At 39.4% G+C, this 25,210-nt stretch overlaps 4 protein-coding genes across 4 annotated transcripts; 1 reads left to right on the top strand and 3 right to left on the bottom strand.

Annotated features, from left to right (window-relative positions):
- The first annotated feature begins 874 nt into the window (after window positions 1–874).
- On the top strand, window positions 875–3,020 carry LOC118795949 (C-C motif chemokine 8-like). Its single transcript, XM_036554766.1, has 4 exons — window positions 875–1,025; window positions 1,421–1,541; window positions 2,237–2,304; window positions 2,811–3,020. The coding sequence occupies exons 1-4, from the start codon at window positions 959–961 to the stop codon at window positions 2,825–2,827; spliced, it is 273 nt and encodes a 90-aa protein (XP_036410659.1). The 5' UTR covers window positions 875–958; the 3' UTR covers window positions 2,828–3,020.
- A 12,405-nt stretch (window positions 3,021–15,425) lies between these two features.
- On the bottom strand, window positions 15,426–18,411 carry ccl20l (C-C motif chemokine 20-like). Its single transcript, XM_036554807.1, has 4 exons — window positions 18,314–18,411; window positions 17,219–17,336; window positions 16,217–16,294; window positions 15,426–15,721 (listed from the first exon to the last, which is right to left on the bottom strand). Exons 1-4 carry the CDS (start codon window positions 18,396–18,398, stop codon window positions 15,640–15,642), a joined length of 363 nt encoding a protein of 120 aa, XP_036410700.1. The 5' UTR covers window positions 18,399–18,411; the 3' UTR covers window positions 15,426–15,639.
- Window positions 18,412–20,290: 1,879 nt separating this feature from the next.
- LOC118795306 (C-C motif chemokine 5-like) lies at window positions 20,291–22,120 on the bottom strand. Its single transcript, XM_036553706.1, has 4 exons — window positions 22,001–22,120; window positions 21,424–21,547; window positions 21,198–21,275; window positions 20,291–20,768 (listed from the first exon to the last, which is right to left on the bottom strand). Exons 1-4 carry the CDS (start codon window positions 22,077–22,079, stop codon window positions 20,717–20,719), a joined length of 333 nt encoding a protein of 110 aa, XP_036409599.1. The 5' UTR covers window positions 22,080–22,120; the 3' UTR covers window positions 20,291–20,716.
- Window positions 22,121–22,767: 647 nt separating this feature from the next.
- LOC118795977 (C-C motif chemokine 19-like) lies at window positions 22,768–25,185 on the bottom strand. The gene is made up of 4 exons (XM_036554799.1): window positions 24,733–25,185; window positions 24,339–24,447; window positions 23,622–23,699; window positions 22,768–23,307 (listed from the first exon to the last, which is right to left on the bottom strand). The coding sequence occupies exons 1-4, from the start codon at window positions 24,803–24,805 to the stop codon at window positions 23,289–23,291; spliced, it is 279 nt and encodes a 92-aa protein (XP_036410692.1). The 5' UTR covers window positions 24,806–25,185; the 3' UTR covers window positions 22,768–23,288.
- Between the last annotated feature and the right edge of the window lie 25 nt (window positions 25,186–25,210).

Below are 25,210 nucleotides of genomic sequence, written 5' to 3'. Positions count from 1 at the left end.
AAATGGTGTGATGACTAATAAGCTGTTAGATTTGAGAACATACCACAGAACTATGCAATCTTCACACCTATTCACTGGTTGCTCGGAACACAACAAATAGTAACTGGTTTCAAGATGACACAGGAAAAGACGAACGTCAGCAAAAAAAGTCATAAATAATTTGAGAAAAGTATGAGCAAAGCAAAGAGGCATTTACAGGAACACATAACTGTCCATCCTGTGAACTGTGATCCAGATTTTGTGATAACATGTCATGGATATCTAGGCAGAAATAGGATCACATCTCTATCTACCTGTGCTGTAATGTGCATCATCATTGATTCCAAGCAAGGCCTTTACACAATTGTATCTTATTTTTACATATTATTATGAGCTTGGAGGCCACTGAAATTGACCACACAAAAAACAAAATGTTTGCATAATCACTAAATCAAAGTTTAGGGAATGTTCTTATGGATGCTTTGAAAGAACGATAATGCATTACCATGCACACATTTGTCCTTCTCTGCCGTAGCAACAGGTTTACAAGTTTACAAATCTTTATGGTTAAACAAGAAGCTTGGGGGTACCATTCTGTATGCAGTACATAAACTCACACGTCACGTTGCTTTCAATTTAGCCATGACAAGAGAGTACCTGAGGCCACTGAAAAACAGTAATGTTAATAATATAGGTTTATATAGGTACCTCTGCACCACCTAAACAAGCCTACAACACCATGGCTGCAGAACTGATAAATATAATCATTATGCATGCACACACACAAATGTGGTTGGAGGTGACAAGAGCAAATCTTGTATCTCTGTGTTCTGAGGTCTTACTATGTCAGGATAGGCATCATGCAAGAGCATGTACTTCCTGTCACATTCACACATCAGGGGGCTGAGAAGATACTTAAAGCCTCTGCACCATCAAAGAAGAAAGCATCTCTACAGCTGGGAAGTGGAAACCTTTCAAAATGCAAGCCTTCTGGAAGTGTGTGATAATCGCAGCGCTCCTTGTGTGTGGCACTATGGCCCAAAGTTGTAAGTACTGTTCCTTATGCTAATGCGCTAATGGGCATTTTTTGAAAGCTTATTTGCTTACCACATGTGCTTATCCAGCACAGTTTTCATATCAGGATATTTTGTCTTTTACCAGTTTAATCTGCTGGACATTTACTGAAGCAATGGGGTTTAGAAACCTTCCAAGATATAGAGTGGCACTAGCCCATCTGAGAACTGAACCTGCAACCTTTTGGTTGAATATTAAATTTTCCCCTCCTCCTGCTGGTGGGTCCAGTTCCTTGAATGCTAAGCCACACTACTACTCTGTTTAGTTTTAGATATGAATTTGTAGAAAAGCGTGATTTCCTGTGTAAATGAGTCAGACAATGTGTACTAGTAAACATCGTGTGAACAGTAACACTTTTTCACTTTAGTCCGCCGTCCGACCAAAGTGATCACCAGTTGCTGTGAATCGGTGTCAAAGGCCCGCATAACCTTCAAGGTGACCGGCTACAAGTGGCAGAATGCCCTCGACCCCTGCGTGGAGGCTGTCATGTGAGTTTTTTGGAAGCTCGATAGTACCCCATTTAGAGGGGACACTGGTCTCTTACCGACACTGATGCAAAAGCACCTCTCCCAACCTGATCTGAGAACAGCCTATTTTACTCTGTTGCTCAATCAGTGGAGCCTTCAAGCACTGCCAGGGAGAGACAGGGAGATGAAATGCTTAAGATATTAAGCAAGCTGCAATCTGTTAGCATTTTTGACTTTTCTGTATCTAATGCGTGACCCTTGCCTTCAGGCTGTTAATAGAAGAGGTTTGTTGTCTTATTTCAGTCTACAGGTTAAAAAGAGTTGCTGTAACTATAATCGTAAAAGATCTGCTCTCACAGTTTTTCACTAAGATGAGCTTAGCATTTATATTAATAAACTTAACTTTGAATCAAAATTAAAATGAGTCAGTATGTTGGAAAGCAAACTGCATCGAAACAAAACAAATTCAATCAAAAGATAATCATCTAAATATATATTACTATATACTTTATTCTGGCCATCTATATATTTGCCTATACATATATATATATATATATATAGGCAAATATGTAGATGGCCAGAAAAAAGTTAATCTGTTAACATTGACTGTTCAGTCCATACTACATGATCTTTAATTGAATAGCCCTCTTGAAGGTAACATTTATTTGTTTTGACATATTTGTATCTGACACATTGTTTTTTTTTTTTTTTTCTAGATTTTACACAGAAAAGGGGCAGGTCTGTTCCGATCCAACAGCTCGCTGGGTTGACAAGAAAATGGAAGGTACTTCAACTCATTGTGTTACAGTGATGGTCTCTTTGCTTGCTGTGTGTACTGCAGTTCTAGAATGATCACTTCCAAACCTAAAATGCTGTCATTTAGACATCTTCAGATTTCTTGTCTTCAACTGAACAAAGAGGCAGTCGGGAAACAGGTCAACAACTTTACGGCATTTAAACAATGTATTATTTTTATTAACAGCATGTTTGTCCCATGAGTCTTTGGGCCTGCTTCATGGACTACTGTGGAGCTAGTGGTTTTATTTACAAAGTGGGTGGAGAGGCAGTGTTTCTCAGCATTGGAGCAATTAGCATTCAATGCCATTTTACACCACACCTTTCCCCCAGCCTCTCAACCCTGACTTTTCATAACAGTGTGATGACCCTTCCACAGCCCTGTCTACTATGCATTCTGTGATTCATTATTACAGATTCTTATATGTTTATAAATATATGATTTTTGTTCAGGCTTTCATAAGTGCTCATTTGTTTCTGTCTGTGCTCTTTCAGAGGTACCAGAGATGTGAGAAAAGACAAGACATCAAGAATTCTCACAGCAACTATCTTCGCATCAGGTGTCAGAGATTAAGTGAAAAAGACAAGATATCAAGCATTCTAATAGCAACTATTGTCTGATCCTTATCACCACTTTATCATTTTAGCAATACAAAAGTATGTCAGCAGAAATATGAAAATTATAGATTGCCTCTAGAAAAAAAAACCTTTGCATATTTCTCCCTAAATTTCCATTAAAGCTTTTTATTCTCAACAAATGGAGTGTGTTACATTTTATATTTATTTCTGACAGAACTTTGTCATGTCACTTTGGCACCTATTAATTGGCACCTTCATTAAATTGTAATGTACTGATTTATGACACTGCTTCACAAACATGCCAAAGATTTTACACTGTTCAGCAAACAGCAGCAGCTTTGCTTAAAAGGCAACATTCACATCCCATATCGGTTGGACGTACTCTGAATTTTTCTCTCTTACCCTTACAATCATTCCGACTTCATAACCTCTGACCTTGTAAAAAATTTGTAATTGTCATGTATGCTCCGTCTATGTGTGATTTTTTTATATTTATAGCTTGTACATGCAAAAAAATATTTCTACATGATTTATGGTTTGGTGCTGGAGCTTTGATACCTTCTTCATAAGTTGCTGTTTTTTTTCTACACAGTAAATATCAGTAAAGATCAGTATTCATCTATTATTCCCTTATTGAGGTGTTATCAACCGACCATCAAGCTGATGCATTTCTGCGACTCAAATTTACTGAAAATTAAGCACTTGTGAAATTCCTTTAAAACCCTCAGTGGTCTTGTGATCATCTAAGGCAAGGTTTATTCAGTATAACTGTGCAGTTGCAAGCACACAGTGATGCAAGAGATTCATGCAAAATAATCTTGCCAGGTTCCTGGAATAACTGAATTGCGAGACAGAAATGTGCATTCACTCTGACTCTTACTATCCATTATCATTTGCTAACCTTTCATGACTTCAGCTTCATGGGGTGAATTGCTTGCCAATATGTACAGAAGAACAAGGAGCTGTTCAGGGAGGTGGAGACAGAACAAAATAGAACAGAATAAGAAAACTATATCAATGTGGAATCTTGCCTTTAGTTTCATTGAAACTGTGTTTCTCTCTTGACAAAGTAAAACTTTAAGGAGACATTAAGCACACCACTGACTTTAAAACATCAAAGACCACCAAAATTTAGAACCACATTCAAACGACCAATTCCCAACTCATGCTGTATCATAGAGCATACAAATTAAACACAGAAAGGCTGTGGTTTCCTCTGCCAGTTGTTCGTACAAAGTTAAAATGGCTATACATGAGACTGACATAAATACAGAAATAAATAACTGCGCTTATAAATATTATAGCAAATAAATACATTGCTATTCAACATGCCTTCTCTAAACAGCAAAAGATTGTCTAAAATTAAATAAGCACATTCATATATGGTAAACATATGGTAACAGTACTTCATAAATGGGAGTTTTATTAATATGAGTGAAATTAACTTTTTGCAAATCTTGCCACACGACACAGCATTCTAAAGCACGCCCTTGAGGTCTGCCTTTCAAGCTAAGTGTAAGGAGAGCCTCAGACAGATATGGATAATTAGTGACATCTAGTGGACATCAAAGTCAAGTCATTTCACACTGCTACTACTGCATATGAGTGTCACTGAGCTGGCTCATCCTTTGCTGCACCAAAGGATATTTATCTATAGGAAGTCCTGGCCACTGGCACCCAGGACTTTGCTCCTCTGAGAACTTAGAATGCCAAGGGTGGAGTGCACCATACAGGCATCACTCACACCTGGGGTGGAGTGCAAATATAAATGACTTCCACCCTGGTTTCATATGTTGACACTGGACTTGTGCTAATTTCTTCTTTGGACGCTCCTTTCCAAATGTTTTTGTCTGCATCCTGTAAAATGGCCAAGATAATCAAATTGTGGCAATGCGTGAACAATAATAATAAATCTTAAAACCTTAACATGTGACATGGGACAGTAGGGGGCAGCAAAGTCTTTTTCATGATATTAAGAAGTGATTTTAACGTTGACTTCAACTTCACAGCCAGATAAGTCTTTAAAAAGCTGCAACATGTGAGGGGAATTTGTTTTCTTTTCATCCCTATGGATCCTGCCATGTCAAATGCCATAATTTATATAGTTCATCAGAAGTGGCCCCATAAAATTTCCATTTAAAGTCATTGAGCCTCTATTGGACCTAGTGCTGTTTGTTCAACCCATTACTGAAAATTAGCAGTCATGAGCGGCACTTCCATCCTATGCCCTTAGCATTATTGATGGGTCATGTGCCTCTCAATTTATAGGAAATGTATAGCTACTGTTGTTGTTACTGTTATCTTTTTTCCGTCACCCAATGCATTGCTTGCGGATAACCACAGAGTGGGTTGCACTTTATAGCACAGGACAAAGGTGTGATATTATGTTTTACATGTGCTGCAATGAACAGTTGCAATGGTCTGCACCCGCCAAGAGAGCGTCTGCTACCACACAATCAAACAGCAAAATAGCACAATGTACTTATATTAATTGTTATGATAGCTGTAAAGTAACCCCCTTTCTAAATATAAGTACCAAATTGGCGTTTATTAGTTTTATACAAAATACCGACTTGATATACTCAGTTACTATGTAACAGAAAAGTGTTACTATCCAGTCAATGAATTATTACTTGGTTATTACAGCACTGTGGAAGAAAATGGTACTGAAGTGTCCCTCAATGCTCATGCCATGAATGACAGCAGAACTATAAAACAGTATCATTTCATCATCGATGATGAGGGCAGCAGTGTGTTGTAATGGTTATGGAGCTGGGCTTGAAAAATGGGGTCCTACAGCCCTTGTGCAAGGTCATTCAATCAGATAGCTTCGGTAAATATGCGTGTAACTGTGTAAGTGGATGGTCTATAAATGAAGTTGCTTGTAATGGTAAAGTAATCGTTTGTAAAATGATATATTGTTTTAGCGATATATACGGAAAGGGAAGCAACAAAAAACACTTTGGCCAAAGTGTGAGCACCAGAGAAATCAACAAAAAAGGTGATATTAATGTGCAGGTTGCCATAGTCTTAAAAAGTCACATGGCAGGCCCATAATGAAACTACAAATCAAGCAAGCCCTTTTGATCTTTTTCTTAATCTTTGCCTCTTATTCACATGCATATTACATCATTCTCATTTAACAGATGCTCTTATCCAGAGTGACTTACATACATTACAATGTTAACCTGTTATCTATTTATACAACTGGATATTTACTGATGCAGTTCTGGGTTAAGTACCTTGCCCAAGGGCACAGCAGCAGCACTCCAATGGGGAATCAAACCAGCAACTTTTCAGTTGTCTGCCCTGATCCTTACCACTATGATACACTGCCGGCACTAAGCTCCACTCCAGATTTGCTTGTGGAGCAATTCATTACACCACAGCATGAAAGCATCTTTTTCATGCAGTGCTGTAAAAGATAGCTGTTGTGGTGGCTTTCGTTTAATGTCATGTGCAGAGGTGTAACATTGCAAAAACATAAATATTAAAAGCCTGATTAAGATGGGGTTTTTCCCCAAGTAGCTATTTTATCACAAGGACTGGCGTGTCAGCACATGTAATTGCCGGGCAGTCAGGTGCTTTTTTCATCTATCTGTTCTATGGTGTGAACACCTCAGGGTCTGTGGTCTGCAAGCCTCATGGTAAAAACAGATGTCCTCAGTGCATGTGATGAGCTGTACAAAACTGAAACTGTCAGCACTCAAACAGCCCCTACACTTGATTGGCCAAACTTTGTATATTGAGCACTAGAAAATTAAATCGGCCCAAACACACTGTCCCTACGCCAGAGAGGATTAGGACGTAGTCATTATCCATTTAAATCAGGATGTGGCCCTGTGCAACCACCAACTTTCCCGTATAGTTTGTCAGCTGCCAAAGGTGTGGATCTCAGCATATCATGTGACTAGGGATATTCACACATAGTCATTTTTCCAAATGGTCACTCAACATAGCATATTGGGAAAATTTCCCCACAAAATGCTTTGTAGTATGTGATAATGCATGAGCTGGTTTGGAAAAACATTAATGAAAACTTCAAAATGAACAGAGCTCACGTGATAACTGAAGTGAGTCGTAACTGAAGAATTTAATGCAACTGGGAAATTATGCCATATGTAACATGATATATTGCTATTTACTTTTAAAAATATGCAGGCGTTACAGATAGGTGAGATCAATGGAAAACAAGAATATAATTTTCTGAAGTGTATTAGAGTAATTATGACATTACAATACATAACATTATGTTACTGTAATTGTAGTTTCATTGCATTTCTGTGATGAGTTGACATGGTTTCAAAGCAATGGATGTGTACTCTACCATGATATTTATAAAAGTAAGGACTACCAAGTAGACAGCTGGACGCAGAGCTAAAAGGTGACACGTTCAAATCCCAGGTAGGACAATGTTGTTGGACCAATGAGCAACATCCTCACCTCAAACAGCGTATCCAGCAGCATGGCCAAAGTGTGAACGTTGACGTTTGAGGTTGTCAACATAAATGAATGTGTCATGTTTCCTCACAACAGCAGAAGTTGCATATGGTTTCACTATGATACAGGAAATATGGAAGTCAGAAATAATCATAATAAAAATAACAATCATAAATAATTTGAAAAAAGCATGAGAAAGCAGGGAGCACACAACTGACTATCCTAGAACTGTGCCTCATATTCTGTGAAAACATGCCATGGAAATCTAGGCAGACATTGGTCCACATCTCTGTCTACTTGTGCAGTAATGTGCATCATTCTCCTGAGCAAGGCCTTCACACAATTGTTGATTGAACCTTATTCTTACACATTATTATGAGCTTGGAGGCCACTGAAATTAACCACACAATAAACAAAATTCTTGCCTAGTCCTTAGATGAAAGTTTGAGGCAGGTTCACATGGATGCTTTGGCACAACAATAATGTATTACCACGCACAAAACCCCCAATCTGTCCACCTCTACTGCAGCAACAGGACAGAGGTCAGGTCCAGGCGTTAACAACCTTAATGATTAAACCAAATGCTTGAGGGTGCCATGCTGTATGTAGAATGCTATAATTCAACACAGAAAATTCAACACAGAAAACTCAAACATGACCGCCCTTTATACTTAACCATTGCTATAGCTGTGTAACTGAGGCAGTCTGTCAATCATGTTAATAATGAAGGTTAAAAAAAGATCCTGCTTCATCACATTAAAATAAAGTACTTCTACACCACTGAAACAAGCCCACAATGTGATGGCTGCAAAACTGATAAATTTAGTTTTGGGTTTGTTTTTTTTTTAGTGTGGTTGGAGGTGACAAGACTGAATATTGTATCTCTGTGTTCTAAGGTCTTACAATGGAGAGACATCATGCATGAGCATGTACTTCCTGTCACCTTCACACATAAAGGGGCTGAGAAGATACTTAAAGCCTCTGCACCACCAAAGGAGAAAGTATCTCTGCAGCTGGGAGGTGGAAACCTTTCAAAATGCAAGCCTTCTGGAAGTGTGTGATATTTGCAGCTCTCCTTGTGTGTGGTACTATGGCCCAACACAGTTGTAAGTACTGTTCCTTATGCTAATATGTCAATGCGCATTTTGTACTACTTATTGTTTGTGCTGCTTACCATATGCCCTTATCCAGGGCAGTTTTCATAGCTGATATTTTGCATGTTAACAGTTTATTCCCCCGGATAAACTGGGGGAAGCAATGGTGTTTAGGTATCTCGGTGAAAGGTGGAATGACAATGCCCCACCCAAGAACTGAACCTGCATCTGTCTTGTCTTAAATTCTCGACTCCCTCTGGTTTTGGTTCCAGTTCCTAAGTCTGCGTAGTAATGAGCTGTAGAGCGGTGCTGATGATCTTTTGTTTCAGTTCGTGTGCCGACCAAAGTGAGCACCAGTTGTTGTGAATCGGTGTCAAAGGCCCGCATACCCTACAATGTGACTGGCTACAGGAGGCAGAATGCCCTCAAGCCCTGCGTGGCGGCTATCGTGTAAGTCTTTTGTGAGCCCCCTGCTCAATGGTGTGATAGTCCCAAGTTTAGTGGGAACACTGATCTCTTATTAACACTGATGCACAAACACCTGTCCCATCCTGATCTGAGGACAGCCTATGGAAACTGTCACACTCAATCAGCTGAGCCTTCAAGCACTGCAAGATAGAGACAGGAAGACGAAAGCCTCAGCTACCAAGCCAGATGCAATATTTCAGCCTATAGGTTAAAAAGGGAGGTGGAAAGATCAAAAGAAGTTCTGTACCTACAATGATAAAAGATCTGCACTGAGAATTTTTCATTGAAGATGAGCTTAGTTTTCGTCTTTAATGTAGTCTCTGAATCAGAATTAAAAGGAGTAGGTTTGTTGTCTCTCATCAGTGGTTTTACTGTCTCTTATCAAACATAGGTAATTCCCATGCCACAAGCAATCTGTATGGCAGTGGCAGCTGGTAAGCTGGAACCAGAGGAAACACAAGCCTTACCATGAGTGAATTGTGGGAAGTGAACAGAAACAGTTAAAACTAATGATAGGTTTAAAGATAAGACTTGTGCCTCCTCTGTTTCTAGTTCACCAGCTACCACTGAATCATGAATGGGTGAATGAATTGTTTAGCCACTATAAAAAATGTCAAAATGAATTAATCTGAATATAAATATCTAAGCTTATATTATATCATACATCCTGACAGTCAATAATATTTTCCATCTGTTATTAAAAACAACTCCTCATTTGTAATGTCAGTGTTCTCTAAGAAGGTGATTCAATTCAAAATCTATATGAAAATGAAACACATTATAACATACCTGAGATATTGTTCAGTACAAGAATAAACCACAAATACATTGCAATATTCCAAAATGGCAGTATTTTACATGTTTTCAATATATTGACATTATAACTTAAAAATACATCCTATAAAATATATTCTCAATATATTACTTGCTAAGTTGTTTGTCTATAACATTCACCTACAGCGTAATAATTGTTCTTTATACTTTCAGTTCTTTATCAACTGTTCAGTCTATGCCACTTTTGTGCTTTGATCTCGGGTAGCATTTATTTGTTTGCATCTTTTTTGTAGATTTGAAATAGAACAAGGGATGGTCTGTTCTGACCCAAATGTTCGCTGGGTTCAGAAGAAGATGAAAGGTACTTCAGCTCGCTCTCATCCATCTCTGTTGTGTTGAGTCTGCAGCAGTTCTGGAACAATGTCTTCAAATCAAACCACAATGTAACTTGGACATGTCAAGGCTTCCTGGCTTCAGCTGAGCAAATATACTGTCAGGAAACATGGCAGCACATTTGCAATGAGTAGATAATTTATTTAATTTCATTTACATTTCATTTAATGTCTTCATTAATTGTATGTTTGTTCCTTGACTCTTCTGGGCTACTTCATGGACTTCTGTGGGGCTCCAGCATAATGGTTTCCTGTACAAAGTGGGTGGAGAGGCAGTGTTTTTTGGCTTTTGGGAAATTAGCATTCGATGCCACTTTACAGTGAACCTTTCCTCCAGCGTGCCCTCGTTCCCCTGGCCTCTCAACCCTGACTTTTCATTACAGTGTGATGACCCTTCCACAGCCCTGTCATCCATGCATTGTGTGATTCATTATTACAGATGCTTGTTTGCTTATGTAATAATTATATGATTGTTATCCTCTCCTGTGTGCTCATATGCTTCTGTCTGTGCTCTCTTTCAGAGGTGCCAGAGCTTGAATGAGAAAAGACAAGATACCAAGCATTGTCACAGCATCTATTGCCTCAGCATTTTCAATTTTCCACTTTTATATAGCATGTTTAACAACAAAAAAAGATGCCAAACTGAATGATATTCAGTTTCTGCTTCTAAGAAAAAAAAAACTTTTGTATGTTTCTACCTACCTTCATTAAAGCTTCATGTGTAACCAGCATTAAAGTTATCAAAGTATCAAAAGCTGTATTCATGTCATTTTGTGTTTATTTCTGACAGAAATCCTCATTTTGTGGCACATAACTTTTTTCTTTATTAGATTACTTTTAATGACACTGCTGACACTGCTTCTCCAGCACATTAAAGATTAAATTAAAATTTAGGCCAATACATTTTTTGCTTCATAACCAGCCCATAATATTACAAGATTCATCAAACAGCAGCATTGCTTAAAGGGCAACATTCACATCCCATATCAGTTGGACATACACTGAATTTTTCTCTCTTGCCCTTACAGCCATCCTGCCTTATATCCCCTGACCTTATTCACCAATCACATTTGCAAAGTTCATTCCAAAAAACAAGATTAGTCCATCTGTTTCATCATCAGAGCAAAATGTATGTTCTTAAAAATGTGCAGGGGTGGTTTATGACATCATCGTTTGTGATGTATGCTGTGTATTTGTGTGTATTTTTATAATCCATTCTGGCTGGTGCCTTAATGAATTTTTCATGTAGTATTTTTTCAACACACTCAATATGTCTGACCAGTGTGCATCTACTATACCTTTATTTTTAGAAATTAAACATCGACTTGATATTCTTCTGTTACTGAAATTTACTGAAAAGTGAACCACTCATGAATTCATAAAAATTGAGATTCCTTTCCTCCTTGTGGCTTTGTGGTGAAGAGAGGTAGAGGTTAGTCAATACAACTAAGCAGTTAGAAAGAAGGGTGCGGTTTTCAGCAGAGCTTCACAATAATCTTTTTGGAGTTCACAGAGCAATTGGACTGTGGGTGCAAGTATAGGGTAAGTACCTTTTGTGAGGGATGACACCCGAGAAACAGCCATATAGTGGTCTGTTTTGATCTATGTGAGATGAAGAGGTGATGATACTTGGTGTGGTGTGTGTGTGTGTGTGTTTGTGTGTGTGTGTGTGTGTGTGAGGAATAGAAAGGGGATGGTGTGGGCTTTTTTGATCTGTGATCCGGGTGGTGCTTGGCCTGGAGGTCTTTATCACTATCTGTTATACCCAAGCATGGCACCTGTTAAGTCTCGATCTCTGATATATCGAGATAATTTACCCTGTTGCATCTCTGATTATCTTATAAGCATCAACAGTCAAAAACTGTAGAGGACATGAAGCATCTCATATACCGGGAAATAACAAAGAACTCGCTTTCTTTAAATCCCCAACAGCACAAAAGCATTGTGATGCTCATTTGTTAACCATTCATGATTCCATCTTCATGAAGTGAACTGTTTACCGCAGAACAATAATTTTAATTTTATTGTTCACATCTGGAATTGACTTTTTTCTTGGAAATAAGACATTAAAGTACAACTGTGAGGAAATGTTATTGAGAACACTCATGTGAAATATCGAAGACCAATGAAATCCCTCAGAACTGAATACAAACTACCCTCTCACAACTTATGCAGTACATAATGTAAAAACACAGCATGTAATGTAAAATTAGAAATGCCATAGCTTCCTCTGGCAGTCATCCCAACAAATTAAATAAGTGTCTGTATATGAGAAAGGAATAAATACAGAAATGAATGACTGCCTGCCTTCTGTAAATTGCAACAAATCATCTAAAATAAACAACATAAAAATATGACAATAATACTTCATGTATGACGCAAAGGGTGAAACAGACTGTTTAAAAATCTTGCTGCAAGGCACAGTATTCTAAGGAACCTCCCTAAGGTCTTCCGTTCAACACAGTATAAAGAGTCAAGAGTTTCTTATCGTAGACATACAGGTAACTATGGATCATTAGTGACATCTAGTGGAGAATACAGGCAACTAATGTTGCACTGCGCTGCTACTGCATATAGTCATTCATCTGACTTTTTCCATCCCTACCTCAAAGGCCAATTACCTCCAGGAAATGTATGAACTAAACTGTCCTAAAATGAGATCCGCTGGACCTATTGGTATGTACAGTAGCAGTTAAAAGTTTGAACACACCTGATTAAGATAATGGGAGGCATGCATTCAAAGACATTTTGATCTAAAGACTTTGGCTTAAATGCTTGAAATTAGTTTCTTAGTTCAAATTTGGTTTGCTTGCTGTATGACCAGAGCAAGACTGACATCAGCACAATGCACCCTGCATCAAAGTCACTGCCACCATTTATGTTGTCTTAATACAGATTTTCAGCATACATTGGGCTGACCAGCTGTTTGCTGCATGCTGGAGAAGGTGCTGGTGCTTGCAGAACAAGCACCAAAGGACTGCCATTACAGCAAACTTCCTGCAGGGGGCAACCTGGCTAGCAAGGCAATTCTACAAGCTCTCAGGACTGAATGACTAGTATTCAAATTACCTGAAGGCCACAGCATCCCAGAGAGCATAAAACTCCACCCTCTTGCTCTGTGCCCAAAGAAAACGATTTCAATAATTCAACACATTCTTTCAAGGACGTCTGTTTTGAATTGTGTTTACCTAGGTTGGATCTGTTTGAGACACTGACAGCTCACTCCAGATAAAAGCACTTGAGTGTGCTGGCACTTTTCTTTTATAGACCACTGAACAGTTATGCTAAATGAATTGTCATCAATCGTATAGGTAAAATTTGCTTGGAATTATGGGACGAAAGTAAGATAAAAGGCAATTCATCTGTGAGCAGGATCCAATGAGCAAGAGGCTTTACCTTCCATCTTTGACCAGGAAACTGGGCAGCCATTGATTTAAAACAAAGAGCCCAGCTGTCAAAGGTGGTGTGTCTCAACGTATAGTTACTGCAGGATACCTTCTCCTTATTATTGTTTCACCGATTTCACCAAACAAGATCACTTGCAGTGTAAATCCATAGCTTTGAGCGCTAATGCATGTTTGCCATTTCTTTCGTTTTCTTTTTTTAAACATTATGCTGTGATAAGATGCTGCCGCTCACCCTGCGGGGTGGCGCGTAGCAGCAAACCTTTGCGGCAGACGGGCTATGACCTAAAATCAGAATGATTGCGTGGAGTCGATTAGCTGTTTTCAGTCTCAAACATCAGTTTCATTTTGAGTCAGTTTGGCTTGCTAAAAAGCTTTTTTTGGTCATCTTTGAGGGTCCCAAAAACATATTATTTTCTAGTAAAGTGGTTCAATCTTTGAAAATTACAATAATATGCAACTGAGATAAGTAGTTTTTAAATTTATACTTGAATTCAGATCTGTCAGATTCTAACTGGCTAGCACTGCACCAGATGACACCATGATTGTCAGATGAAAGGCAACTTTGTGGGCTTGAGATACAGAGCATTTACATGGACAACATACAGTAAAGAAATACATTCTGATGAATGTATACCTTGACTATTTCTTAATTCTCTTGACTCATTGAGAGGGAGGTAGTGATGTATTCACAACAGCAAGCATTACTGTATGTGTTTTTTTTTTTTTTTTTTTTGCAAAAAAATGCTTTTATTTCTGTCTGATTGTGAGAGAACAGAACACAGAAAAATCCAAAAGAGGTATTTGAGTGTCATGTCACACTGATGAACTAATTCAGTTTAGTTAAATCTGTGCATATTTTTGATAGATATCTCAAAACATATTATCATACAATATAAAATATAAAATAATTTTTCACAAAATGCCACAAAGAGTTAAAAATAGTTTTTCAAGAAGTAAAAATACTCCTTTTTGACTGTTTGTTTCTTTCCAATGTGGGTATGAATGAAAGATGTGGGTTTATGTGTATCTGGAAATTGAGGTCATCAGCGCTTTGAAGATCATACTGTAATGATTTTAACAGCCACGCTTTTTATAGCCATGCTACCGCGCAAGCAAGTTTCTGACAGCAAGTATACACCTTTTTTAGAAAAAAAAAAAAACAATTCTTTAATTTTATCAAAGATGGAATACAATCATGCAACATAATGGGAAGAATAGTCTGTCATGAGGGTTTAAATGTTTTAGTTCATTCCTGTGTAGAGAAAAGAGTGTCAAATACAAGGTAAAATATGAGTTGATCTGTACTCGCGTGAGATGCATGTTAAACGTGTGCGTGCATATGATATTACCAAGCTGAATCTAACACTAAATCTTAAACCAAAGCAGCCATGCTACAGGTCGGAGTTGATGTATTCTACCTAAGATGACTACGGGAATCTCAGCAGATTGCTGTTGACACTTTTTACAATTGGTGACCATTTTACCCTTTCTTTTGCACTCCAGTGGTATATTCCACTAGCACGATTCTGTAGATTGTTCATCGTAGTAAGAGGCACATGCACATTCAGCTGTGTACGTATTTGAATGCCCCAGCCTTCATCCCATCATACAGTTGCCTCGTGTTGTGGTAACAAGTGGCCATATGCCTACCTCTCAGTGCCCGCCCTGGTAAGCCACCAACTCACCACCAATTCCCCAGCAACCCCTACCACTCCAACGACAGGACCTTCATTTCCTCCTTCTGAATTGCATAATTCACGATCTACAACACTGTGGCTGGTGTTGACACAAGGCCATGAGCCTTGCATCAGCAATTTCGTAATATAAAAAGGCACAAACAAAAAAAACACCAAGAGTTCGGTTTTAAATGTTTATTTCTTTTTTTTTCCTCAAGAAAATAAAAAAGGTTTTAAAACAAATAACCTGTATGAGATATTTTATGCTAATTAATGCAGGTAGACTTATTTAGCTTATAGTTAAAAGAAGGTCACCAGGAAAGCTATAGTTGCAATTTTAATATTGTGATTATTCAGATTATATGGAAGCAGCAGGCTGCATATCCAGCAAATTTGATCTTTCTGTAATATTGCCAAGCAGTAAATCAGTCTGAGCAGTGGACAAATGCAGATCACCCGTGATGTGTTTAAGTCTCTCTGGTGATATGTGTGAATCAGTCATTCAGGATGGCGCTGGAGTTTTTCCCATGGATGTGTCTGCTTGGGTCTTTGGTAGCCAGTGTCTTCAGTTTAGCACTGCAAGGACACGCACGTACAACATGGGTTAATTGCCACATTAAATGGATGAAAATTGAAGAATAAGAGGGGTCAGGTGTATATATACACTCTATATATATAGGTCTGAAGGTTTACAGAATGTATCATCAAGTGTATTCTAAGAATGAACGTAAATATATATATATATATTATGTCATTTTACATTACATTATTGACATTTAGCAGACACGCTTATCTAGAGTGACTTACACAAGTTTTTCTTTTTTAAACAACGTTATCCATTTACACAGCTAACAAACATTTACTGATGCAATTGTGGGTTAAGTACCTTGCCCAAGGGTACAGCAGCAGTGACCCAGCAGGGAATTGAACCGGCAACCCTTCCGTTATGAGGCCTGCTCCATAACCACCATGCTACACAGCCACCCACTATGCTGCACAGCCGCCCATTTGCCTATAAAGGAGGCAGTAGCCCTGATCTCGTATGTAATCATGACCCAATCGATGTCTCACCTGAGACGAGTTAGGTGTGCTTTCACCCATTCGTCTTTGGCACTGGCGCACACCTTCTTGTTACGCACTGTGTAGAATCTAAAAATGAGAAGAGACTTCATTATGTGAAAGTGAGCCTGTGTTTGTGTGTCTGAATGCAGGTGCATGTGTATATTCATCATTGCACATCTATAGTGTCTGTTTGCATTGTGTAAATGTGTGTGCAGTGTGCATGCATGCATGTGTAACATCAATTTCTGACTCAAAAATGTGCTGTAAGTAGTTTTGTAAGGATGAAAAAAACAATGGCATTGTTTTGTACAGAATGAATAGGGTTAGCGGTGTATTATCAATAGAATCAGCGTTGTAATGAATAGTAGGGCTGTGTCATATCAGAGGATCAGCGTTGTAGTGAAAGGTAGGGCTGTGTCATATCAGAGAATCAGTGTTGTAGTGAATGGAAGTGCTGTGTCATATCAGAGGATCAGTGTTGTAGTGAATAGTAGGGCTGTGTCATACCAGAGGATCAGTGTTGTAGTGAATGGTAGGGCTGTGTCATACCAGAGGATCAGTGTTGTAGTGAATAGTAGGGCTGTGTCATACCAGAGGATCAGTGTTGTAGTGAATAGTAGGGCTGTGTCATATCAGAGGATCAGTGTTGTAGTGAATAGTAGGGCTGTGTCATACCAGAGGATCAGTGTTGTAGTGAATAGTAGGGCTGTGTCATACCAGAGGATCAGTGTTGTAGTGAATAGTAGGGCTGTGTCATACCAGAGGATCAGTGTTGTAGTGAATAGTAGGGCTGTGTCATATCAGAGGATCAGTGTTGTAGTGAATAGTAGGGCTGTGTCATATCAGAGGATCAGTGTTGTAGTGAATAGTAGGGCTGTGTCATACCAGAGGATCAGTGTTGTAGTGAATAGTAGGGCTGTGTCATATCAGAGGATCAGTGTTGTAGTGAATAGTAGGGCTGTGTCATACCAGAGGATCAGTGTTGCAGGGAAGCGCTGCACTGTCACTTACATGATGGCATCGATGCGGCACACCTCCCGGGAGCTCTGCTCGATGAAGCCCTTGATGGTACTGAACGGCAAAGGCTTGACAGTGTATTTCACACAGCAAGCGTGGTTCAGTGGTCCATCTGCAGAAACACATACAGACAGACACACACACACACATACACAGACAGGCATAAGTGACTGTATCTTACTGTAGCTTCCTTTTCCACATGGAACAAATCACTACAGCAGAAGACTCACGAGGAGAGACGAGACAACACAGGAAAACAAAAGGAAGACCGAGCGCTAGGGAGACCAGGAGCACTGAGATGTTACTGTTAATGCCAGTAGTAACAGGAGCAACACCTGTGTCCTCTTGGACCTCTCGTTACAAGTTGAAATCCCAGAGGGGACATAACCATTACACCCTTGGAAAGAAGCTGAAGAATCCGAAATTCCTAATTATCAAGCCAATGAACGACGCATAAAACTGTTTAGTGAAAATAAATGCTGAGTAAATCTGCAAAGCAAACAAATTATGTATTTTCTATAGCAGCACTCACAAATGATCAAGCATTGCTCTATGTGAGAAGGTTACTCTCTGCTCACTCTCTAGCACTCATGTAAACACTCTTATATACTGCAGCAAAGGTGATGTTCTCTCTTTTTCTGCCATTCAATTTGCTGTGTTGTATCCCATGTCAGCTGTCTTTCAGAGCAAAAGAAACCTGCCTGTTATTCCAATATCCCCTGATATCACAGAAGAGTACATCAATAATATCCCAACATGGCTGGAAGGACACCTAGGTAGTAGGTTTTTAGTACTTGTAAAAAGAGAACCTTTCAGAACTCTTGAAAGGTACTTGAATGACTCACTCTGTACTACACGGGGAGCAGTGAGGAGGTGTCAGAGGCCGTTCACCTTGTGAAGCATAAAACAAACATGCTAGAGTCTGCCTCAGTCAAAAGCCCCATTTGCATTCGGAACACCACGCCAACGAGCATTTATTTTTTTAATGCTGACTCAGCTGGGCGCTCCCACACAACTGTGGCCCACGGGACACCCTGCACCCACATAGAGACGCAAAGAAAGAGAGGAACAGGGGACGAAAACACTCACACGCGGTGGCGGTGTGACTGAGCATGCTCAGAAGGCATGCCAGCAGCAGCAGCAGCGCGGTGGGAGCCAGGTGCCTCTGGGACATCGTGCCTGCGAGGAGGATGTAGCCGAGCTGGGTGTGGACGCTCGACTGGACCTGTTAATATATCAGTGCAGGGTGGGGCAGGGGGCGGGGCAGGGGTGGGGGTGGGGACCCATGGGCAGGTATGGGGTTTGAGGGACCGAAACTGCTCGAGGACGCGGTAGCTGCAGCATCCTGTGTGCACGTTGCATCGTGATGAAAATGGGGACAAGGGACCCAATAAACAGGACGCCTGCAAGCAAACACAGTTCTTCAGTGATGCTGAGATTGCACTCCGGGGACTTCCTCCACCAGACACGTGTGCGAGCAACATGTTGCTCTGAGTTGCTCAAGACTTGTGTTTGTTGGGGGGATTTCAGCGTATATTATGCCCTGTTACCCATTAAACAGAATAGTGAGAATACTATACTATACACACCAGTTTGTCTAAGATGATGAGATGAATGGCTTGGTAGAGTAGAAAAAAATGAGTATAAAAACGTGCACACGTATAGACCACATGATGGTCTACGTTTCAGGTATACTACAGTTTAGAACCATAGTACAGTGGCATTGTAGATCAACATCGTGACACAATCATCATTATGTTAAGCATTGCAGAGAAGTAAGCAAGTTGCTCCTCTTGCACCTTGGTTATGGCTGCAACTGAAACTGTGTCCAGAGGACTCCTTAATGCACATGTTCTAATCATAATCTTAGCTTAGTCTCACATTGTTAGAGCACACATCCTGTTACACATACAATTAGACAGATCCTCTGTCTTTTGTGTTACAACAGTAAAAATGCAACCTGCTTCCAAGTGGCCAAGGTTTTTGATTGCCTTTTTTACATTAGTATGTGGGTAAGTTGTCGGAGTGGATTCTCCAAAACTCAGAGCATTCGTTATTTCAACAGATGTTTTAGCTTCTGTAGTCAGATATTGAGCATGGTAAAATATTTTTCTTAGGACATGAATCTTTCCCAGAACCACTTTTGGTGTACAAAAAAGACAAGTTATGTCATGTGCAAGTCAGTCCATACCCATTTGCAAAAACTAGGTCTACTTCTGAAATTTTTAATATCTTTTTGTAGCATGCTGAATTAAATGATTGATGGGCAAATGCACAGAACAGGACAAACAGTGATGTAACAATGCATTTTGTGCAATAGGAAAGGTCCTTGCCAATTTTCCCAATGCTAAATGGCACAGTAATCTGTATGTGCTGATAAAGGCACTGCATTACTACATGGTTTTACTCAAACAGTAAAAAAACCTTTAAGAAACCAGAAACAATTTCAAAACAGCACATCACTAGTTATTGTCTTGTGCAAACTTACAGAGGTCTACAATGAGCAGATGTAGCTGTCATGTAGGCTACATGTGAAATGTTTTGTCAGATGTAGCTCTAGCCTGAATGAGATGAAATTTGGCCTAACCAGGCCAGACAGCCAAATGGCAGGAAGTGTTGTAAGGGATAACAAAGGATTAGCAACGATGTAATGCAACAGGAATTAAAAAGCAGCAGCAGAAGAAACAATTGAAGGAAGAGAGCGCAAACAGTCCAAGTTTGCTATGTGACAGAATGAATTTGTATCTGAATCCTGCATGTTCAAATGAGAGTATATGGTACAGAAGTAAATGTTTGTGGGAAAATCAGACCTCAGGGCCATTGCAGCTATTTCTGCAGGAACCCCCAAAAAAGGCCTAACTCTTACTACTGCAGTAATACTGTAGTACTTCTACTCCTACTGTAATTAGGAATGGGGTATGTCTTGCTGAGCCATAGCTTGGTATATATTTGATTACAATCACACATCGATCCTTCTTCAACATTATCAATGTAAATCATGGTGCAATGTATTTAAAAGAAACAAAGGAAACTCTTAATATGTTATTACAGTTTATTTGATGGCAATCAAAAATGGTAACAAGGCTGTGCATTGTATTGCCTGACATCACAGTAGGATATCAACAGCTCCTGTGGAACAGCTTTTAAAATAAAACTATAAGCAAAAATACAGAAATCACGGCAGCAGTACGGAATTTACCACATTCTCTAAATCACATTCAGATCCTGAATTGAAAGAAATGTTCTTGCTTCATCTCACTTGTAAGAGTAAAGCAGTGTGCTGCAATAAAGCACTCATATGATACTCAACAGATACAAAAGGAGCATTTTCAATTATTTGCAAAAAAAGTTTTTTCTAAATGCAAAAGTAATGAATGTGAGAACATACGGTCATTTCACACATTGTCATTGTATGTATGAACACTAAAATTCAGCATAAAAGTCCTGGCCCAGTGAGCCTCAGACTGATAGTCTGACACTAAACAGATGCTGTTACTGTCTTACTCTTCTCTGGCTGGGTCCTTGAGTCTTGTTTTTCCTCCCTCTAGAAAAATGAGATGAACCATCAGTTTCAGTTCAGTTTAAAGACACACTGCATTTCAGAACATCCTCTGTTACCATTACATATACCATTCAAACAACGAAACTTTACAAAGTGTCTAAGAAAAGGAGAATTCAGTCTCACAGCTTTGGCCTTGATTCAAACGTATGTCCTCAACTTTAACAAGCAAATTCTTTCAGACATTGATTTTTTTTTCAGTGCACAGCTTTTTTTCATTAATATTGGTGATCACTGAACTTGCTGTTGAGTGTAATTGTGAGTTACCTGTCACCCTCTTTAACTTGGAGTGACAAATGTAGGCAAGTATTATAATTTTATTTTTATTTATGCAGTATTTTCCAGTGACAGTCAAACCAAGCAGCGATTAGATTGAATGTCTATGCTAAATATAATGCTAAATATCAGTCTCACCTGAGGACTTTAAGGATTTGCTTAACCTTCTTGGCTTTCGGGTTGGCACAGATCAGCCGATTATTTCTTGTGATGAACCTGGGGGAGAACAATGCAGGCACCGTTAATGGGCTCTGTGCTCGGTTTCAACAGCGGTGGCCCGGCTGGGGCAGAAAAGGGGAAACAAAGGAACTCATAATGTTCTTAATAATCCCCAAAGGGAGGAAGAGTAGTCATTGTGCCTTACACAACAGCTGGAATGTTGCAGCTCCCAGTGACTTCTTGAATCCTGTATTCCTTAATGAGATCCACAGGTAGCTTTCGCAGCTGAGAAGCTTTGGTGTGAACCACACAGCAGCCACTTCTCCCATCTGACAAGAAGAACCAATATGATCCTCAGTACTTCGTTCTTATTCTTAGCTCTTGGTTCTCATTCTTAATTTTTGTTTCTTAATTCTGATTAAGAATTCTTAGTTCTCACTCTTGATCTATATCTAAGCATCATATCCCCTTATTCCAGATGACTCAAAAAGCATTGGAATATACAAATGCAAGTACAGATCAAAGTAATGAGCAGACACAATATAATTGGGCTGTTGACAACCGGCAATTCTCTGCGGCTAAATTATTTCTTTTAAATGATCCAAATCAAGAAATGCAGGTTCTCTGGTGCAATCAGGTTCCTAGCCTGTTCCTAGCCTTAGATTGGACCCAAGCAGGGAGATCACAGGGCAAAGCTGAAGCAGTGTCATTCATCAGCGCCACAAGGGGTAGAGTGATAGGCAAAGAGCTGAAATCAACGAAGGGGGGGTGATCCTACTTACTCTTTGTCTTGGCCATGCTTTCAGAGCTCAATGCCACAGCCAGCAGGACAGTAGACAGCACAGCTGTTGAGGTCTTCATGGTACCACAAGGAGAGTGAGGACGGCTGTTGCAGGAAAGGCTGGAAGAAGTACCTGTTTGATTGTTCCAGCCAAGCCTGCATTTTTATACACTTGACTAGCTCGCGGGGAAACCACCATCGAGATTATGGAGATAAAAATTAACCGGCCGTCTACAATCTGCAACAATGCTTACCGGCACCTCTGAGGCTCATCTCTCCCAGGGGTTCATGGGGGATTCTCGAGAGGTGGAAACTTTTAAAGTTCAAAGCCATTTTGACTTTCTTATCAGTACATACAGTAGTGGGCTAGAAAGCCGTAGGCCTTGAAGGTTTCACGTGGGGGAACTGAACCACGCGCTCATACAGCATCCTATATTTGTGAGTGTGTGTGTGTGTGTGTATACACATTTGTGTGCATGTACAATCAAAATCACAGTTTACTGAAAAGCAAGGGTAAGTATGGAGAAGGTCAGTGTATATTCAGGTTTTTATTTCATCCAATCAGTCTGGCTTCATTGATCAGATTGGTAATTTAAATGCCTGTATTGTTACAGAATAATTTCCCCAGATATCTGTATGAGTGTATGTTTTGACTATGGAGCACCAGCACAATCTTCATCTTTAACATACTGTATCTTGTTTAAAAAAAATGTGCATCCATTCATCTGCATCCATTAAGCAAATTATTTTAAATTATTTGTGGTAATTTAAAGCTGTGCAGTTGGAAATGTACATGTTATTATTGTGTTGGAACACCAAAGAAACGTAGACAGTGATGACATCACAAATGATTATATGGCGGTGGATCTGCAAACTCTAATTCCATCTGTAACTCTCTGTAATTCAGCTCAGTTTGGAAATGACCATGGAAACCATGTTTGTAAAGATGCCTGTACAGTAAGACAATGTACCAATCAATCAAATATGGCATGCCTTGAAAATGTATTTATATCTTAAATAATTTACATGATAAATTCTTGCACCACTTATAAATAGTTCACAAACTATTTAGGTATATACATACTGAATACGTCTTTGGAAAAAAACTGGGGGAAAAAAAAACATTTCTTACGAAATTAAACAGAAATTGAAAGACGTTCTAAAAGTAGAACAGAGACATAATAACATCTGTGGTTCCAAACTTGTGTGGTGCTGTCAAGGATCCCAGATGAAAGCAGAACTGGTTCCAAGTCTAGTTTGACCTCGTAGAGGTCACACAGGTGGCAGCATCAGGCTCCCTTCTTGTCCCTTTAAAGGTGAAAGTTAAAGCACATCGGTGTTTTGTTCTGAATCCACTTTAAATATAGTTATGAATCACAGGTGCATTGCGATACACTGTGCTCAAGCCAGTACATAATGGTCTCTTGTAAAAATGGCACAACATAAAGAATGCTGCAGATTAGGTGTGTTGCACAATTCAAATGTTTTTACTGATGACAACAGGAAGTGACAGTTTTCTAGCCACATTTCTTGCAACAATGTGTGTGCGGCATTGTGAGAGCATTGTGTGCTGTCTGGGTTTCTTATCAAAAATGTGCGATGCCAACAGGAACTCTACTCACTGTATGTGCTCCATAGCCTCCTGGACCCACTGGTCATTAGGGTTGGCACAGATCTTCCTCCCCCTCACAGTAGTGAAGCTGAGGGAAGAGGAGCAAATTTAGTCACAAGGATGAAGAGTCTTGGTACAGCATCAGGATACAATAGAGGCCAAAAGCAAACATCCCTTTAAAGACTTACAGTATAATGTTGATTACTGAACACAAGTGCTTCAGTACTTTAACACAGCCATTCAAAAGCAACATTGCTAAGGAAGTACCATGGAGGTCTATAAAACCAAGTTCTCTCACCATGGAAACCAATTAAGGCCCCATTAATGAATAAATTTAAAAAACATCATTTTATTTATCAGCATATTTTAATATTCAATATGTTGTGCCTGTCCCATAATAGATACTATTATATACAAGTGACACATGATTGTTACACATGTAACATTGATTAATGGTGTAAAGCAACAAAGCTGCTGTATAAATTCACCAATATTGCAGTGCCTGTTCACTGCTAATATGTGCTAATAATGTGTTAATAACATGATAGGTCATGGTTAATAAAAGGTTTTGACATAAAAAGTTACCCATTCCTGTAGGTAAGTCTGCCCACTGGCTGAGATTAATATTATGCTTTTAAGAATGTCAAATGTCAAATGGCCTCAAGCCTGTCAAATGGCCTCAAACCCTTCATGGAAATGGCATTGAAAAACTAGCATGATTACTTACACCACAGCATCAATGTTACAGGAACCTCTGATGTCCTGGATGTGATAGTGGTGTAACAGAGCAACGGGGAAAGGTTTTTCACTGTAAGATAAACAGCATCTCACAGGACCTGTGTGGAAAAATGCACACATTAACATATTTAAATATTTGAATATTTATATATTGTCAGGAAGTGGAAGTCCACATGCAGTATCACACAAGATACATTACAATGTTACAGCGTATAGTCATCTGCAAAATAGAACAAGTAGACATTATGGATCTTCAGACATTTTGATAATAAAGTTGAAACCACCCAGTTTCATAATGATTTCCTATGAATAAGCCCTGCTGGTAACTACGCTGTAGACTAGTCACTTTACTCTGGTAACATAAAAGTAGATGTCCTACTTACCCATTTCACCCTCAGACACCAATGCCACCAGGAGCAGCAGCAGAGCTGGAGCGGCCATGCCCACTTTCGCCATCGCTGAGAAGGTTCGCGTTTGAAGCTGGAAACGATTGCTGTCTTCTCTTGGCTGAGGGAACCTGTCCTCGCTGTCTTCTCTGTCAGTGCGGGTACCTGCTTTATACCTGTCTCATGGACTTCACATTTCGGAGCATTTCCTTGATCGCTGTGGTCTTCCTCGGAACACGGAGAGAAAATTGAGGGTCACTGGGAAATTGTAAGTGGGTCGCGTGGGAACCACATTTACCTTTCCGTCATCGACACAAATCCTGTCATTGGCACACTGTCCCTTATGTATGTCACATTAGCACGTGCAACTTTTGACAAAAGTCAGTCGCAAATTGGGGAATTGCAGATTATTAGCACATTATTATATAACATGCAACAGGGGAGATTTTGTTGTTTTGTTGTTTGTTGTTATTGA

Source organism: Megalops cyprinoides, chromosome 20, assembly GCF_013368585.1.
Source record: "Megalops cyprinoides isolate fMegCyp1 chromosome 20, fMegCyp1.pri, whole genome shotgun sequence".
In the NCBI taxonomy this organism is placed as follows: domain Eukaryota; kingdom Metazoa; phylum Chordata; class Actinopteri; order Elopiformes; family Megalopidae; genus Megalops; species Megalops cyprinoides.
Note: the sequence above shows the minus strand (reverse complement) of the source record. Positions and strands in the feature narration are given on the sequence as shown.